This window comes from Acipenser ruthenus, chromosome 43 (assembly GCF_902713425.1).
Source record: "Acipenser ruthenus chromosome 43, fAciRut3.2 maternal haplotype, whole genome shotgun sequence".
Lineage (NCBI taxonomy): Eukaryota > Metazoa > Chordata > Actinopteri > Acipenseriformes > Acipenseridae > Acipenser > Acipenser ruthenus.
The window spans coordinates 2322981-2343065 of NC_081231.1; the positions used below are offsets into that span (position 1 = coordinate 2322981).

The following is a 20085-nucleotide window of genomic DNA, read 5'->3' on the forward strand; positions in this document are numbered from 1 at the left end:
AGGGCTGGATCGCATCAATATCAGGGTCTAGTGCTATATATTATAAAGACATTTCAGAGGGCTGGATCGCATCAATATCATTGTCTAGTGCTGTATATTATAAAGACATTTCAGAGGGCTGGATCGCATCAATATCAGGGTCTAATGCTATATATTATAAAGACATTTCAGAGGGCTGGATCGCATCAGTATCAGTGTCTAGTGCTATATATTATAAAGACATTTCAGAGGGCTGGATCGCATCAATATCAGGGTCTAGTGCTATATATTATAAAGACATTTCGGAGGGCTGAATCGCATCAATATCAGGGTCTAGTGCTATATATTATAAAGACATTTCAGAGGGCTGGATCGCATCAATATCAGGGTCTAGTGCTATATATTATAAAGACATTTCAGAGGGCTGGATTGCATCAATATCAGGGTCTGCTATATATTATAAAGACATTTCAGAGGGCTGGATCGCATCAATATCAGGGTCTGCTATATATTATAAAGACATTTCAGAGGGCTGGATCGCATCAATATCAGGGTCTGCTATATATTATAAAGACATTTCAGAGGGCTGGATCGCATCAATATCAGGGTCTAGTGCTATATATTATAAAGACATTTCAGAGGGCTGGATCGCATCAATATCAGGGTCTAGTGCTATATATTATAAAGACATTTCAGAGGGCTGGATCGCATCAATATCAGGGTCTGCTATATAGTATCTCCACTCGTCCACACCCTACAGAAAGCAGAGGGTATTGTATAACATTACCAGTTCGGGGTAAGGGTCTGTTTCCTTTCGCATTGGAGGACAAAACTTCACCTGATTAACTAAAAGAAAGAAGAAGAACCCATATCAGCTATTATTAGTGAACCCCCCTGCAGTAGCCTGGGTTTGCACAGCGATGCCTAACAGTAGCAACAGTAGTAATAGCTGACACAGTCTTTACATTTTCATTCACTGCTGTGCACTGCCGTTGGTTATATGCTATCAGAGCTGTCATTTGCAATCATTCGGAGTGGTTCTGGGTTCAGATTTTTATTTTTTTCTTTCTGATACTGAGCTCTGAGCTTCTTTGGGCTTGCCTGGAGAATCCTAAGTGCCAGGCACTGACCAGACATTCAAACCATGTGAAACTGTGACCTTTCAACTACATATATAGAGAGTGGGGACCAGCCAAGCTGAAAGGCCCTTTTGTCTCGTGATTTGAATGGAGCGAGCCAGCCTGGTCAGTCCTAGGCAGCATTCCAGACAAGCTCAGAGACAGGTTGCAGTGTGGGCAGCAGTGTGGAGTAGTGGTTAGGGCTCTGGACTCTTGACTGGAGGGTTGTGGGTTCAATCCCAGGTGGGGGACACTGCTGCTGTACCCTTGAGCAAGGTACTTTACCTAGATTGCTCCAGTAGAAACCCAACTGTATAAATGGGTAATTGTATGTAAAAAATAATGTAGTTGTATGTAAAAACAAACGTGATATCTTGTAACAATTGTAAGTCGCCCTGGATAAGGGTGTCTGCTAAGAAATAAATAATAATAATAAAGAGATACACAGAGAAAAAAGAACTCAATATTAGGACAACAGGACACAGAAGAACATAAGAACATTTACAAATGAGAGGAGTCCTGTGCTGCACTTAAAGTAGTGGGTTTGTTAACTCCTGTTAAGATTTTAAAGATTTCAAATTCCCTTTGTGTTTATTTGTTCTGGGCTTAATGAACCCAGTTTCTTCACTCTTAAAGCTCATTCCTCTCAGCCATGGGATTAGTGTGTTTGCTTCTTCAATGTCTATTAAAAAGCTCTCTCATTACAACAGAGATGAGTGCATCGTATGATTAGACCTCTTCATAGGTATCCTTACTATGTAATTAGAGTCGAATACTGTATCATTACAAAAACGAATTACAAGAACTACAGCTGTGGCCAAAAGATTTGCATCACCTAGAATTTTAGGATCAGGACATAATTAAAAAAACAAAAAACAAAAAAAAACCTATATAATATAATATAGATCTTTTATTTAACATCATGTAATCAACGAAATTACAGAATGATATTGTAAAAGTCTACCCGAAGCTATAAATAATAGCAGTACAGTATTTCATGTTAGATTTCGAAATGTTTCCATTTTTTTTTCAGTTTTTCATTAACTTTCTGAAGCAAATTTAGTTCACTCTACCTTTGGCCGTAGCTGTATAAAACAAAGTGACTGTGGAGTGTGGGGGCTGCTGGGACTGAGGTACTGTGGGCCTATTGTCTGCAGCCTATTATTAGTAAGATGACAGTTTTGCTGAACAAGTGCCAGAGCCCACATGACTTGTGAAGGAACTTACAGAAGCTTTCAGTTTGAAGTGAGTGAATGGGGTGTACTGTGCAATGTCTGGCAGCGAGCAGGCGTGCAGTCATTGCAAAACAACACAATCCAGTCATTGCAATACAAGCTAGACTTACACAGTGCACAGAAACAAACTTACAGTAAAGCTAGAGGAAATAATGCAAGTGTCCTGAAAAGTAGTCAAACTACAAGAACATAAAAACATAAGAACTTGAGGAGTGCATTTTAAGACATGTGTTTTCATTTTAAATATCATATATAGATAATAAAAAGATATTAAAAAAAACATGATATCTAGAAAGCTCCAGGTAGAATAACCATGGAAGTGCAACACGAACTGAAAGCATGGCTTGCAAACAGAGATTTCTGCAGCCAAGCGTAGTACCAGAGATCATCTTAGAACTAAGCAAGGCTTAGCCTGGCTAGCCCTCAGAGTCACGGAGGGGAGCAGGACTTACACTGGACCTCGGAGCGCGTCCGCTCCACGTTACCGTGCTTCCCAATGGAGTGGATTTTATCAGGAAAGGCGTCGCAGGTCTGTAGAGAAAGGGAAAGTTCAGGGATTCACTATATACCTGCGAGGATTCTATAGGGCTCCTCAGCACCATTCATTTTGAATAAACCTTCTCTGAATGGGTTTGTGATGCCCTGATGTCTCCATTGCCTTGATGTGTTACAATGCGATGCAATGGTAACAGAGACACACAGAGATATGCTGAGACACACGCAGAGACAAACACAGAGACACTGAGACACACACAGACACACTGAGACACACACTGAGTCACACGCAGAGACAAACGCAGAGACACTGAGACACACACAGACAAACTGAGACACACACAGACACAGACAGAGACACACACAGAGACACACGCAGAGACAAACGCAGAGATACTGAGACACACGCAGAGATACTGAGACACACACAGACAAACTGAGACACACACAGACACACATGGACAGACTCACAGAGACACTGAGACACAGACCGAGACACACACAGAGACACTGAGACACACACACAGACACACACAGAGACACTGAGACACATGCAGAGACACACGGACAGACTCACAGAGACACTGAGACACAGACAGAGACACACACAGAGACACTGAGACACACAAACAGAGTCACACAGAGATACACAAAAACGCAGCTGAATGGTCTGGACACCCACCTCCAGATCACTATCGTCCATGGAGTGTCCGGAGCTGAGGTCAGGGTTATTCACTGTGTCCAGCAGCTCGATCACTTGGGTCCGACTCAGCATCTGCGTCATGAATGAGTGCTGGAAACAAATACACAGACAAATAAACTGGTTTATTTTCATTTTATAACATTTTTAATTGTTCTATTTTTACAACTGGCTTGTTATCTAGAGTTTTTCAAATTTTACAATTGAAACCAAATTTTGTATCTCTTTTTTAAAATTCTGTTTTATTAAATTCTCTGTTCGACTGTTTTTAATTTAGTAGTTTAATTGTACATTTATTTGAATGAATACAACATTAAAATATTCACTCTGAACCCAATATGAGAAAGTTATTCGATGCTAGATCTCTGGACGCTTGTGGTATGAAAAGGGATCCACAAGGATAAATAGACCTTACTGACTGAGATACATGCCCTACCTGGAGTAATTTCTCAGCTGTGGGTCGCTTCCTTGGGTTCTTGTTAAGGGCCAGTTTAATAAAATTCTGGAATTCTGTCGACCTGCAAAGATACAACCAAAGCTTAACCCTTTCAAATGGTTTATAATTTGAAACTTGTGCAGAGTTTGTAGTTCAACTCTCCAGCGCTGTCATTAGCAGCACCTTAATAATAATGAGCACTAGTCTAAACACTCCACTCTCTGCTCTCCAGCTAACTAGAAGTGAACAGCAGCTGCTGAATTCACCTTAGCCCTGACAGTATTTGAATAATTGCACTAGAAGCAACTCAGATGGCACACAACAGGAAACGTAAGGAGACAGACAGTCCAGCTCTTCAGTAACAGTGGATTCTTACCATTTTCCTTTGTCTTTCAGTTTGGGGGGCTGGAAATTGCTCTTGGACATTAGCATCAAGGCTCTGGAACAGAGAAGTGAAACAGGTGAGGCAGGCTCAAAGTTTACCAATGCACAACCTGAGCAGCACTGCCTCTGAAATACAAACGCACAGCGCATCACACTGCGGATGTCAGCGAGCTACCAGCCTCTGGAGGATAAAGGCCAGTGCAGATGTCCGCTCTGAGCCCACTGGACGCCTGGCCAGCAGGGTCTGCTGTAGCACAGTGTCCCCAGCGACTCCACACAGCCAGGATGTGAACCTGCACTGTGTGACTCACCCTGCAGACCCCATAGTGCAGATCTTTCTTGGCAGTGCAGAGAGCTCTCACCTCATGGGGTGCAGGTCGAACATGGGTGGCTGCAGCTCTGCCAGCTCGATGGCAGTGATGCCCACCGCCCAGATATCACACAGCTGGTTGTATCCGCCCTTCTTCTCCACTGCAGCTACCTCCGGGGCCATCCTGCAGACAGACAGACAGACAGACACCGGGTACAACTCAGAGACACGTGCTTCTACAAGGAAGGAAGACAGAACACTCACAGACACAAAGATGAAGGAAGATACAGTGAAAGAAAGAAAGAAAGAAAGAAAGAAAGAAAGAAAGAAAGAAAGAGAGAGAAGTGTGGTTTGTCTCCTCACCAGTACGGGGTCCCTATGAAAGATTTCCTCTTGGCCACTGAAGCATTGATCTCTGCTGCCACCCCAAAATCAGCTGGAAAAGACAATATTACATTTGCATTAGATTAAAATGACATATGCATTAGATTCAAATTACATTCGCATTAGATTCAAATTACATTCGCATTAGATTCAATTTACATTCGCATTAGATTCAAATTACATTCACATTAGAATCAAACTGTTTCTTCTCTCATTGGATTAATCCATTCATTATAATACACGCTTTTCCTTGCATTTAGAGCTCTCTGTGTATAAAAGTGTTTTCTACCAAACTTACTTTTACTCAGCTTCCATTGTGTGTGTGTGTGTGTGTGTGTGTCTCAGTGTGTGTGTGTGTGTGTGTGTGTGTGTGTCAGTGTGTGTGTGTGTGTGTCAGTGTGTGGGTGTGTGTGGGCAGGTATTACTATCAATGTGCAGACAAAATTTGAGAAAATGTCCCCACAAAGATAGTAACTCCTGAAAAAACAACGTTGTGGGGACGTCCACACTTTGTAAAACATGTGTGTGTGTGTGTGTGAGTGTGTGTGTGTGAGTGTGTGTTAGTGTGTGTGTGTGTGTGTGTGTCAGGGTTCCCATGTGGATTTTAAAGAGACTCACTGACCCAGCTTCACATCTCCTCTATCTGTCAGCAGAATATTTGCTCCCTGTGCAGAACAAACAAACAGAGAAGCATTAGAATACACTGCAGCACTGCAGAGACCTCAATCCGACACACAGCACACCCGCCATAACACTGTCAATTCTTATGAGCCGCCACGACAGCACAGCTTTAACAGTAGCTCTTACATGATCTACATGACCATTCGGCAATAATTAGTAGCAGTCTGTAATTGCATACTTGAGTATTTTAGGTTAATGATTACACTGGTGTAACTGATGAGCTTTAAACTTTCAATAAGTCACCAGGATGTGATGACTGAAAGTAAAAACAAGCCACACAGTGATTGTGAACAAAAAGTAGAATGCGTTCGTTTAGATCATATTTGACAATGCAGTACGCTGCTCAGCACTCACCTTAATGTCTCTGTGCATTTTGCCCGTGATGTGGAGGTGATGTAAACCCTGCATTGAAACACAAATCAGGTGTGAGGATGAGGCAAGACAGAGGAACCAAAAAGAAAGAAAGAAAGAAAGAAAGAAAGAAAGAAAGAATTATTGACACAATTAAAGGAAAGACAGAAAGGGAATGCGGGCAGACAGACCGATATGCAGACAGACAGGCAGGCACACAGATGGTCAGACAAACAGACAGACAGACAGACAAGCAGACAGGCAGGCAGACAGACAAGCAGACAAACAGGCGGATAAGCGGACAGACAGACAGACAGACAGACATTCTGACACACAGACCCACAGGCATACAGATGGTCAGACAGACGGATGGACAGGCAGACAGAGATAGACAGACAGATCTATCCCACACACCTGCAACGTTTCCCTGCAGACGTAGGCAATCTGCTTCTCTTTGAGAGGTCCAGTCACTGTGAAGACAGTTGTCATCGTTACTCATTATCACAGCTCACAATGCAGCAGGCTGCCTGAGACACTGACAGGAGCACAGACTCACAGCTCACAGAGCTGCAGGCTCTCTGACACTGACAGAAGCACAGACTCACAGCTCACAGAGCAGGCTGCCTGAGACACTGGCAGGAGCACAGACTCACAGCTCACAGAGCAGGCTGTCTGAGACACTGACAGGAGCACAGACTCACAGAGCAGGCTGTCTGAGACACTGACAGGAGCACAGACTCACAGCTCACAGAGCAGGCTGTCTGAGACACTGACAGGAGCACAGACTCACAGCTCACAGAGCAGGCTGTCTGAGACACTGACAGGAGCACAGACTCACAGCTCACAGGGCAGGCTGTCTGAGACACTGACAGGAGCACAGACTCACAGCTCACAGAGCAGGCTGTCTGACACACTGACAGGAGCACAGACTCACAGCTCACAGAGCAGGCTGTCTGAGACACTGACAGGAGCACAGACTCACAGCTCACAGAGCAGGCTGTCTGACACTGACAGGAGCACAGACTCACAGCTCACAGAGCTGCAGGCTCTCTGACACTGACAGGAGCACAGACTCACAGCTCACAGAGCTGCAGGCTCTGTGAGACACTGACAGGAGCACAGACTCACAGCTCACAGAGCAGGCTCTCTGACACTGACAGGAGCACAGACTCACAGCTCACAGAGCAGGCTGTCTGAGACACTGACAGGAGCACAGACTCACCGTGATAAATGTCCTGCAGAGAGCCACCTCCACAGAACTCCATACAGATCCACAGCTTGCTGTTCCTGCAAGAAGCAACAGGCAGGTTTAAACACACACTCCCTAACACCCCTCACAGAACTATACCATAGGAAAGGCATAGCAAAGTCTAACAAAGCACAGTGCCCAGGTAAGCACTGTATAGCACAGAGAGGTACAGTACACTAACAACCTATTAAAAGACAAGACAAACCATGGTAAACTATGGTAAATGCATCGTATATCCAAGGGAAAAGCATGGGGAAAGTTATTACAAATTTACTACAGTAAACTATTATAAAGTGACAACACCCAATAGACCTTTAGATTGTGTATTTCAATATTAACAAGATAGCTAATAAACTAATTTCCTAAATCTTACCTGTCATGCAGTCCCGTTCATTATATAGGTCTATAATGTGCAGTTTTGAAAGATGCACATGCAATAGAAAATGTGTATTTTAATTTCAAAACAGCTACACCAGGTTACAGAAAGATCTCAGTTTGCTTGCCTTGACTTCCAGGAAGTATGTTACTGCTTCACTTCCTTGGCCATTGCACCTGGTTGGTTACTGACAAGAAAAAAAAGAGCTCTGAAGGGGTCGGGACAATTTCACTCTGCTTATGAAACGACCCAGGAAGTGCAAGGCAGTCTAAATGCATGGCTTGTGAACAGAGATTTCTTTACCTAGTGTAGTACCAGATATCATGTTTTAAAATGAAAATACATGTTTGCTAAAACATGCATTTCTTTCAAAACTGCACATTTGGCTGTAATATAGAAGTAGCATTCTGGCTGCAGAGGCTGGGGGGGTGGGGGGGTGATATTATTCATCATATTTAATCAAATCCGCCCTCAGTCTCTGTGTTAAATGTGACGGCCGTTCAGATTTCAAACGCAAGCTGAAAGATTGGATTGTCCATTATCTCATACCAGTGGCAGCCCACACGCTTTAGATCAGCTGAAAGATCTGTGTTCAAACAGATGCTGCTCTATATCACAGTTTAGTTACAGAGGAGGCTGCAGTTTACACATTCCTCCATTCATGTGTTTCGCTATCAAAACGAATAACTGCATTTAACTTCACAAACTCAATCAGACATTTATGAAGGCAAAGGTTTCAGCTAATCAGTGGGCTGAAGGAATCTTACAGTTCATCCAATTGTAGCTGCTCTCTATATGTTTGTTACTTTAGACCAGAGCAACATCGCCACTGTAGTGTCTGTCTGTCTGCATTGCCATGGAAGATCATTTGGGAAGGGTTTAGTTACTATACAATGCATTGCCCCTTTTATTCTGACTTTAACAGAGTATACAGCTTCTAATGTCATTTAAACTGCTGTTACATTTCGGAGTGGTTCTGGGTGCTGTTGTTCCAATATTGAGTTCTTATCATTTTTCTCTAAATCTGGCTTTGAGCTTGTCTGGAGAATCCTAACTGCCAGGACTGAACAGCCTTCCCCATTTTATTCAAATCATGTGACTTTTCAACACAGTCCCACCTCCTCTCTCTCTGTCTATATCAATTTATTGTAGGCTGGTCTGGAAGAGTTGAAAAGCCACGCTGTCATGTGATTTCAATGCTCAGTCCCGGCTTCTAGGATTCTCCAGACAAGCTCAAAGCAGCTCAAAACCAGGTAAAGGCAGATGTACTCTTTCATTACTTAAACACTGGCTGTATTTTTAGAAAGGATGAAACAGATAAGCAATGTGAATTACCCATTAGTTAAGATACACTGCTGTTTCATACCAGTAATTTATAATTAAAATATCCGACATGTGGGTTGATGCCAGTACCTGAGGTAGCTGCCGTAATAAGCCACGATGTTCTGGTGTCTGCACTCTCTCATCATCGTAATCTCCTGCTGGATAGAGGAGATCTCGTCACCTACGAGAAACAGCACACAGCTCTTAACTGTAAGCAGACTCACATTTCAGATCAAACAAGGTTTCTATAACTAAGTGTAGCAGCAGATAGCCTGTTCAAATGCCACTGCCCCCCCTTAATGTTTTATGATGTTTGCATTCATTCTGAGAGGATTCTATTGCAATTACTCAATCACTGAGGTGTTATTTATTTATCAGTCTGTGTTAAGGTGCTCTGACTAGGTGCTTAGGAGCTGCTCTTCAGTTCTAGTTGCCTGCCATAGACATCTGTGACCCAGGCTAGATCAGCAGTGCTTATAAAACAGCCAGCGCCATCTAGTGAAAACACACAGCTATGGCCAAATGTTTTGCATCACCCTGTAGAATTAACTAATTGTGCTTCACAAAGTCGGATTAAACCTGCTGAACAATGTTACGTTAACCTATTGAATTACATACCGCTTTGTGGTTTTATATACTTAATGGAAAACTAACAGAAGTTGATAAATGTGACATTTTGAAACCCGAGATGAAATACTGCCCTATTATTATGGTATTTGTAGTTTCTAAATTATGCTCATATAGTTTTTTTTTTTCCTTTTTTAATTATGTCTCAATCCTAAAATTCTAGAGGATGCAACACTTTTGGGCAGAGCTGTATAAAGGATCGCATTTATCATTGTAACGCAGTACAGTGCTGTGCACTAGATGGCACTCTTCTGTCACTGAATACATGTCAAGCAGTGTGTGCCCTGCTATGTAATTTTTATCCCAGCACTATAAAAAGGTGCAAACACACTTACTCACTGAGAACCAGCAACAGTCTAGAGCTCTTTTAAAAAGCCATGTGTTTATTATACCCTTGGTGCTCCAATATTGATATTCCTTTCCTTTCCTTTTCTCTGTCTGATTGGAAGCTATTTTGCTTGCAGGCCCTGGCGTGGTTTGAATATTATATTATTATTGCATCCCGTGATATCGTGATGTTTTGTTCTTACCAGGATCCAGTTTAACCACTTTGATAGCTGTCATTTCTGAGGTCTTGATATTTCGAGCCTGGAGGAGAAACAGACATAAATATATGAGCAGACAGGTAGTGTACAGCTCTGGACAAAAGAGTAGCATCACTCTATAGAATGAACTCATGTTGCCTCATAAAGTCGAATGAAACCTGCTGAATAATGTTGCGTTAACATAGTGAATTACATACTGCTTGTAGTTTTCCATATACTTAATCTTAAACTTTTGGCCACAGTTGTACTAGCAGTAAGCCTATCTCACACTGGGATAGCAGAGAGGCGCTATTCTATAGGAACCGCCCTGACTGTAGTTTGACCTGCTGCAGGAAGTGAATCTAAAACAGGGAAGCTGCAGCTACTGTCAGTTCTGTTGTGCTTTCAGAAACATACAAAGGCGAGCAAACCAAGGTTTTAAAACCCCTTTTCTTCCCTCTTATTAACACTAGCACTCTATAACCGGTAAGAAAATACATCTGAAAGCCTTGGTTATCAGCGTATCACTCGTTTAAAGGGGAACCAGAGAGTGATAATGTTGCTAGCGCTAATAATAGGTGTGAACGTTGATTTTAAAGTCTTGATTAATGCTCCTGTAAAGGGGGTAGTGATCATTTTGCTGGCACTAATACGAGGTGAGAAAATGGACTGCAAAGCTTTGATCAGCACTCCTTTAAATGAAGTCAGTGATAATCAGTGTGCAAAGTCAAATGAGAAAATGATTCAGCACCATCAGCCAATCAGCTTCCAGCTCTAGCGGGCTTCTATCAGACAGTAGACCGAGGCACTCTGGAATGTCGCAGCATCAAATTTCAAATCAATCTGTGCCAGCGCTGGCTTTCTGACTTTGCAAATTGTATTATTATACTGATAATAATACCAGCACAAAAACTGTTGAAGGTTGAGGGTTATTAAGAGACACTCCCCCCCCCCCCCCCCCCCCCGTTTGCTATGGCAGTAAGGCAGTTGCCGTGGCGTTGCAATGCTTGCCTAAGAAGATGTAGACCTCAGAAGTGAGCAGCGGTGTGATGGAGCGCACTTCCTGTTTTCCATCCTGTTGTGCCATAGCACTTCCTGCTCAGAATGAGAGCGCGGGTAGGTTGCTGCGGCGACCGAGGAAGCCTCACTCTCATAACAACGGGTGGGGCTTCCTCAGTAACAGCCTCTGGGCCAGGAGTCAGGTTTACTACAAAACAATGTTTGTAACACACAGGGATAGGGAAGCAGTGATTGGAGTATAAGAGACTTTCTCTTTCTCTGCTCTACCACCACAGAGGGAGGCTGTTCAGAGTATGAGCCTCCCTTTCTCTTTCTCTGCTCCACCACCACAGAGGGAGGCTGTTCAGATGGATAAGAGCTTCCCTTTCTCTTTCTCTGCTCCCCCAGCACAGAGCTGAGGGAGGCTGTTCAGAGAGTATAAGAGCAGAGAGCTGTCAATCTTTGAACTTCAAAGCAGAGAAAGAGAAATATAGGGAGGTTCTTCTACTTTCTGAACAGCCTCCCTCTGTTCTGTGGCAGAGACAGCTTTAAATAGCTAGCAAGTAAGATTTAATTTTTCTTGTACGACCCCAGGGGTCGAACCTGACCTAGGGAATCACAGAATACAGCTGTGTGGCGAGTATGAAGGCACTATCTGAAAACGTTCGATCAAATCCATTCTATTACACCATGATACTCAACTCCACTTTTACTTCCGTCACTCAGCACGCAAGAGATCATGGGACAGGGCTCCCGAGTGGCGAGTGGAGTGCAGGATACGCCCTATAGCTTGGAGGTCGCCGGTTCGAGTCCAGGCTGTTCCACTGCTGACCGTGGATGGGAGCTCCCAGGGGGTGGCACACAATTGGCCGAGTGCCGCCCAGGGATGGAGGGCTTAGGTCAGCCAGGGTGTCCTCGGCTCACCGCTCACCAGCGACCCCTGTAGGCTGGCCGGGCGCCTGCGGGCTTGCCTGTAAGCTGCCCAGAGCTGCGTTGTCCTCCGACGCTGTAGCTCTGGGTTGGCTGGATGATGGGCCTGCAGTGAAAAGAAGCGGTCGGCTGACGGCACACGCTTCGGAGGACAGAGTGTGTTCATCTTCGCCACTCCCGAGTCAGAGCAGGGGTGGTAGCGGTGAGCTGAGCCTAAAAATACAATTCGACATTTCAAATTGGGTGAAAAATGGGGTAAAATCAATTGGTGATTACTAAATTTAAAAAAAAAAAAAAAAAAAAAGTGATCATGGGACACTGACCGCTCCAGGGCTGGCTTTCTATTAAGTGTCAATGGAGCGGGGTTGAGTAGCAAAAATAACATTGAGGAAGCTTGCCATATGAACACCCTTAGAATGAGATGAACTTTTGCCATGTAATATGAAAATCTTACAACAAAAATGATATGCTGCAATACCAAGACAAGGAAGGCATTGTAAAAATGGCCTCCCTAGAAACACATCCACCACACTGGCTTATTTCAGTGAATTCTTTCTCAGGTCAAAGCCAGCGCTGCCCAGCCCGGTTTTGATTCTTTCTCAGGTCTAACGCAGCGCACCCAGCCCAGTTTTGGCCTGTTTTTCTGAGCTGCTCTATTTGAAGTCAGTTCTCAGGATGATAACAACCAGCACATCCTCTCAGAGATGCTTCGTCTTCCTTCCTCGCCTTCCTCTGTGGGTTTCCTGCCATGAACGTCTCTCACACAAACTCTCTCTCTCTGTCTCTTCCTCCCTTTCTCTCACACTCTGAGCCGAATCAATAGCAGGGTGTCCTGGAAAAATGTGATAACCCACAATTTAATTTGCTTTATGTAACCTACCCCCATATTATCTTCAATTGCAATGCTCTCAAAGAGGAAATAGTGGGCTAAGTATAGCAGCTACTGCACAATGGGATGAGATTGGCAGAATTGGACCACAGTATGTTAACTATACTTTTCCCTAATCATCTTCAATGGCAGACAGACAGTGGCAATGGTTCTGAAGTAAGGGGCAATGGTAGCACAAGTATTAGGGAGCTAATGAAAAGAGACTATTGGTAGAATCCTAACTTTACCCAAAATAATCTTCAGTGGCAATGCAGACAGACCTTGGCACTACAATAAAAGGTTCTGAAGTAAGGGGCAATGGTAGCAAAGGGCAGCCTTTGGCCGAATGATTCAACAATATGCTAACTGTACCCTTCCCAAACGATCTTCAGCAGCGAGGCAGACACACAGACAGTGGCGCTACAATGGTAAAGCAATGGCTCTGTATCATACGAAGGGGCATCAACCACAACGACTTATTATTTGAACCCAGTTGTGTCAATATTCTGTAAATATGGGTCCCAAAATGCAAAATATTGTGCAATCAAAGATCACATGTGAGAAATCAACCACTCATAGCCAAGGATGTCACAATTCCATCCTGTGCACAACTGCACAAACTTAAGGACACGAAAGTAGAAAGAAACGTTCCCAGCGTCTGTTTCTGTGCTGTGTAATAAGTGAATATGTGGTGTGTTGGGTGTGTCTCTTTACTGTATGACAAGCGGACACTGCTCTCCCATGGTTTCCTGTAGAGGTCAGCTGTTCTGTTATTACTCAATGGCTGGCTGGCTGAGCGATGGCACCAATTAATGACACCTGAACTAAAACCCCTGCTTACTGGTGAAGCGTTTCACTCGAACCCTGCTCTCAAAACTCCTTCAGTGGACTGCAGAGATTACTCAGACCAACAAACCTCCGTTCTCAAGCTTTATACCTTTGTTATCAGAGCCATCATTTTGCAGTCCGAGCAGCCAGAACCAGCCCGCTTCACCCAAACTGCCCTGGAGGAAACCTGCATTCATCTCAGACATTCAAAAGTGTGCCTCAAACGTTCCAGTTCTGTAGTTTTAAAGTCAGTTCTCACATCATACAACCAGAGAAGGGATTTTAACCCCATCCCTGTCAAATTCAAAATACAACACTATTTACACAAAATGATGTGGAAGATTACATGACAAGACTGTTTACATTGAAGGCCGTCTTAAAAATGCTATTAGTGGGGCTCCCAAGTGGTGCACCCGGTAAAGGAGCTCCGCGTGGAGTGCAGGATGCGCCCTATAGCCTGGAGATCGCAGGCAGCAGCGGTGAGCCAGGTTGAAATAAAAAAAATTATTGGGCTTTCCAAATTGGGGAGAAAATTAGAAAAAATAATTGGCGATTCCAAATAAAAAAAAAAGAAATGCTATTAGCTTTACAGGTGTTTTTTTGTAAAATGTTGAATGTACAGCTCTGGCCAGAAGTTAAATTTTAGGATTTAGACATAAATTAAAAAAAAAATAACTATATGAACATAATTTAGATCTTTTATTTAACATCATGTAATCAATGCCACAGCCCCTCCACCATGTGGTTATCAAATCAACTGCAGTGATGAAACCAAATCAGATCCCTCCACTCGTCTGCCCTGCAAGTATCTCCCTGACCCTCAATCACCTGCAAATCTGACACACCACATGCTAGCTGCATGGGGCTACAACTTATTATGTGATGTGGTGAGCAGGGTGTCACTTTTTTGTGTAAGAAATCTTGTGCAGTTTGGGTGAGAGGACCGCACAGCTCAAACTGTGTGATATGACTTTTCTTATGATAAGAGACCCCTTATAAAAGTTCACTACAGAAAATTGGCACAGTCATTTTGCAGTTCTCCCCATAGTTATACTGTGTATTTACCATAGTTTACTGTGGTTTGCCAAGTTTATGAATATGCTTTACCATACCTCTCTGGGCTTTACTATGCTTTCACTATGCTTTGCTATATTTTTACTATGGTAAACTTAGATGCAACATATTAGCTTATTATAACAAAAACTCAGACACTGCTATTAAACCTAAAAGCAGTTGTTTTTAACGTTCCGAATTGTGCTGTGAGTTCTGTGCACGGGATGACATCACGGTGCATGGGAAGACATCACTGTGCACGGGATGACATCACAGCAGACAGAGGAGGCCATTCGGACCCTCTTGTTTGTTTGGTTGTTAGTAGCTTATTGATCCCAGAACCTCATCAAGCAGCTTCTTGAAGGATCCCAGGGTGTCAGCTTCAACAACATTACTGGGGAGTTGGTTCCAGACTCCACGATTCTCTGTGTAAAAAAGTGCCTCCTATTTTCTGTTCTGAATGCCCCTTTATCTAATCTCCACTTGTGACCCCTGGTCCTTGTCTTTATTAAGGTCAAAAAATTCCCTTGGGTCGACATTGTCTATACCTTTTAGGATTTTGAATGCTTGAATCAGATCGCCGCGTAGTCTTCTTTGTTCAAAACTGAATCGATTCAATTCTTTTAGCCTGTCTGCATACGACACGCCTTTTAAACCCGGGATAATTCTGGTCGCTCTTCTTAGCACTCTTTCTAGAGCAGCAATATCCTTTTTGTAGTTCACCACGTGCCGCTTTGGCCAAAAGTTTTGCATCACCCTACAGAATTAACTAATGTTGCTTCATAAAGTCAAATGAGACCTGCTGAATAATGTTACGTTAACATACTGAATTACACACCGCTTCGTGGTTTTCCCATATACTTAACGACAAAAACTGACATAAATGGAAACGTTTCAAAATCTAACATGAAATACTATGGCTTCCGGTAGACTTTCTGTAGTTTCTGTTCAATAAAAGATCTAAATTATGTTCATATAGTTTTTTTTTTTAATTATGCCTCAATCTTAAAATTCTAGGTGCTTAAAAACTTTTGGCTACAGCTGTAGTGTTGCTTGACAGACAGAAAACAAGACGATAACGACAGTATGCACAGTATAGTACAGAGTAAGAAATGGCAATGGATAGTTTATTGAAAACTGGGTGAGTGGAATCTAAGACCTAGATGGCATTATGCGTTAGTACCATGGCGCAGTATATTAAATTGACTGATTTACAGTATGTGGAATAACTTCAAGATGTAAAATATGGGTGTAAAATAGGAGGCTGTGTGGTCCAGTGGTTAAAGAAAGGGGCTTGTAACCAGGAGGTCCCCGGTTCAAATCCCACCTCAGCCACTGACTCATTGTGTGACCCCGAGCAAGTCACTTAACCTCCTTGTGCTCCGTCTTTCAGGTGAGACGTGATTGTAAGTGACTTTGCAGCTGATGCATAGTTCACACACCCTAGGCTCTGTAAGTCGCCTTGGATAAAGGCGTCTGCTAAGTATTATTATTATTATTATTATTATTATTATTTATTTCTTAGCAGACGCCCTTATCCAGGGCGACTTACAATTGTTACAAGATATCACATTATTTTTACATACAATTACCCATTTATACAGTTGGGTTTTTACTGGAGCAATCTAGGTAAAGTACCTTGCTCAAGGGTACAACAGCAGTGTCCCCCACTGGGGATTGAACCCACAACCCTCCGGTCAAGAGTCCAGAGCCCTAACCACAACTCCACACTGCTGCCCTGATAAACAAATAATAATAATAATGTAATAATGGGTGTGACAGACAGACGGATGGATCTACAGACAGCGAGACATCCCACAATCTGATACCTCCAATAACTTAATGACATTACACCAAGTTTCAACCCCAACTGGATAAGTGGACTACAGTATTTAGCACAATAATGTCATTTAGGCCTATGTGCTCAAATAAACATTACGAAATCTGCATTGCAAAGCATAGGGAAAACAATTTTGAAAAATACAACCACACTTTGAAACTTAAAAATGAAATGGGGACGATTGCATGACGAAGACCATGGCCATGGTAAAAATGAGCTTTCTGGATGTTTTTCTTTTCAAATGTTCAATTTATACAGAAAAATAACAGTGTTATGGGGCTCATATCACCTCCCGCTGCTGAAGGTAGTCGGCTGTTTCAGCACAGAGTCATAGAGGGACCAGAAAGCTTCAAGGAGGGGGCTGCTTGTGTGCCTGCAGCTCAAACTAGCTTAGCTAATGTAAACAAACTGGTATGTCAACAACGTATGGTTGCTGATTAAGCTAACCTAAATTATGGAAGAGTGTCCTAAAAATCCAGCCAGAAATATGTTATTTGAACAAGATTGTTCGACTATGCGGCTTTAAAATAACACAAAACGAAAACAACAGTGTTTTTAGAGGCAGCTGCAGTAAAGCGGATCTGGGATTCATTGAGGAAGGTGTTAGTGATACCTCAAGTGAAATGCTTTGAGGTTTACTGTAGCACAGAATACCTACATCCTGAGAAAGAGTTGAAAAAAGTACTTGTAAATGAAAACGCTTTAGTAAATAATATGATATTATATAGACAAAAACGTACAATACGCAGGCTTCACGTAGAAAGCGTTTAGAAACAGAATTTAATTGCGTAAACCAAGCAAACATTCTTACGTTTGTCAATAAGTTAGAAAAACGAAAGCACCTTTATTGAAGCTAGTGACAGGCTTCATGAAATTAATTCTGAAACGATAACAAATTTTCACAAAGCGTTTAAAATTACGTACCGTTCACTACACTTAGAATATGGCTGAAGCACATTTAAAAAAATGAAGAATTCACAAATAGTTGAGGTTATTATTATTATTATTATTATTATTATTATTATTATTATTATTGTAATTGTTGCTTTTAAACTTGGGGTAAGAGGGTTGGAGGGGGGGGGAAATAATTAAACACCTGACCTTAAAGACATCCCCGTAAGTTCCGCTCCCGACCCGGTGGATCAGTTCATAGTCATCCAGCGGGTTCAAAAGCGACACCCCGATAGCATCCATCGTTTTGTTTGGGAATTAATCCTCTTTTTTTGTGTGTTCACGAGAAATTCATGTTCGTCTCTGCAACCGAGTCAACGCTTGCCCTTTGAAGTATATCAGACCGCTTCGAAAATGGCAGCTAGTGTTTTAGTGTTGTTGCTGTAGCTCACACAGCGCGCCTTTGCTGTCAAACTGTCGGTTTGTGTGTGTGTGTGTGTTATTAACATAAAGAGGAACTCGGGCGAAACAGTATAGCAACGACGCTGTTGTGGTTTTTCTGCTTCGCTTTTTCTTTAAGATGTTGACAAGAATGCCACCCCGAGGAATTTAATATATCGCCGAAATTCACCCTGACAGCGTCCTCCTCACCCCGCGGATTGCGAGCTGTCTGCTGTCTGGAAGTTACCGACTAAAAAACAAACAAACTGCCAATTAATACAAATGTTTAACTACTGTATGTTTAGGGTGAACTTATGACAGCCCACAGATGACATTTATTGTGTTTATTTTTATTTACAGTAATACTGTACATTATTTACTGTGTATCTTTGAGTGTGTGAATGTAATATAGCCAATAGGACAGTCAGTTATCTTGACATGTCTTCGGCCTTCTCTTAAGCAGAGACTGACAACTCTGCTGAATTGGGAGATATGTGTGTGTGGTTTTTTTTTGTTGTTGGTTTTTAAATAAAGGAAACAAAATTTAGGCAGCATATTTTTTGTATCGAAGCTCTAAAAGAATACATGGCAAAAGAAAACCTAAGAGAGTTTAATGGGGTTTTTTTTTTTTTTTAAAACACCTGTTTTTGATTAAATTTTGGTTTTGGAAAGTTAAATGTTGAACCATAACTATCATAAAGGTTACAAATGCAGAAAGGCACCCAAAATCCCAAGCTGCAATAAATTGCTCATTGTTGATTTATTATACTTTCTAATTCTGTCGTCTTCTTTGGAGCTGGTGATCTGACTGATGAAAGGACAGAGATCTATAAGGTGAAAGGCTTGCCCACAAAGTGAGATAAAAAACAAGGTATCAGCTATGGATGTAGTTTCATGAGCACCCTGTTTAAACCACATCATCTTTTAACATTTACCCTCATCTCAATGCTGAAGTTGTTAAGACGCCTCTCGCATTAAAAATAAATGTAAGCGCCTTTCATCAGAAGGCTCCCAAAGCGCTCCACACACACAACAAATAAACAATTAAAACCATTCAGTTAAAAACAGTCTGAATACTGAATTTGATAAAACCGAAGTTAAGATTAAAACATGGTTTTAATTGTAAAATTAGAAAAACGTAAGAAAAAAACACATTAAAAGGCTTCAGCACAGCTACACGATACGACTTGACGTGGTTATGAAGGAATTACAGCAGACAGGTATGCTCAAATATATTTTATTAAAAAAAGTAAAATGCGATAAATTTTTTTTAAAAATCCCTACTAAGTGACACTTGAAGGCTATTTAATTAGCTTACATCTCAAGAGATAAGGGTCCCATGTTTCTGCTGAACAATCTTATCAAATCCAGCATTCTAGAACTCAGTTACACGGTGGATCCGGGTTCAGAACGCTCCCGGCATAGCCAGGATCAGACAAACAACAAAGGGAGGGGCAGACTCAGACCTGGCCTCCATTTATAATTAGATAAAGCAGACGCTTTTATCCAAAGACTGGGGGGTGGACTATGCATCAATAACTGCTGCTGCAGCAGAGTCCCTTCCAATAGGACCTCGTTGGTTTTACATCTCGTCCGAAGGACGTTAACTGGGTCTCGCACACAGTGAGTCAGTGGCTGAACTGGGATTTGAACCCGGAACCTCTTAGTAACAAGCCCCTTTTCTTTAACCACTGGACCAGCCAGCCTTACAATTACAATGCTATTACACTAAAATTAGTTCCACTAAAAAAATAAAGTCACGTAAACAGCTCCACACATTAATGTGTTTACTGTGTTTATTCTACCAAGCAGTGATCACAGGTACACATACAGAAACACACTATACACTGTTATCACACACATGGGGGAGGGGGTCACAAAGTGGTTGAAAATACATGAATGTTCGCTCAGTGTAAAACATGGGGCTGTGAAGGATTCAGCTTCCAAAGGTGTGTAATTCAACTGGAATTGATCAATTATACGGCAACTACAATTCAGCAGGTGTGTTAAGGTTCACCTACAATGTCATTGGCAATACAAATGACAATTCCAGTGCGACTGAC

The 20085-nt window shown here is 42.3% G+C and overlaps 1 protein-coding gene across 2 annotated transcripts in view; it reads right to left on the reverse strand.

Moving 5' to 3' along the window:
- The window catches only part of LOC117398661 (mitogen-activated protein kinase kinase kinase kinase 2), a 36913-nt gene extending 18834 nt beyond the window's left edge, over window positions 1-18079 (reverse strand). The window contains exons 1-14 of one of the 2 annotated variants that reach the window (XM_059012049.1): window positions 17792-18079; window positions 10179-10236; window positions 9112-9202; window positions 7296-7360; window positions 6488-6543; window positions 6077-6124; window positions 5664-5706; window positions 5021-5093; window positions 4710-4841; window positions 4340-4402; window positions 3964-4045; window positions 3510-3620; window positions 2785-2863; window positions 767-825 (exon numbers count right to left, since the gene is read on the reverse strand). In XM_059012049.1, coding sequence (XP_058868032.1) covers window positions 767-825; window positions 2785-2863; window positions 3510-3620; window positions 3964-4045; window positions 4340-4402; window positions 4710-4841; window positions 5021-5093; window positions 5664-5706; window positions 6077-6124; window positions 6488-6543; window positions 7296-7360; window positions 9112-9202; window positions 10179-10236; window positions 17792-17884 — 1053 coding nt within the window. In that variant the 5' untranslated portion in view covers window positions 17885-18079. The remainder of the gene's footprint in view (window positions 1-766; window positions 826-2784; window positions 2864-3509; window positions 3621-3963; window positions 4046-4339; window positions 4403-4709; window positions 4842-5020; window positions 5094-5663; window positions 5707-6076; window positions 6125-6487; window positions 6544-7295; window positions 7361-9111; window positions 9203-10178; window positions 10237-17791) is intronic. The other variant, XM_059012050.1, reaches the window with a different exon arrangement.
- Window positions 18080-20085: the final 2006 nt, after the last annotated feature.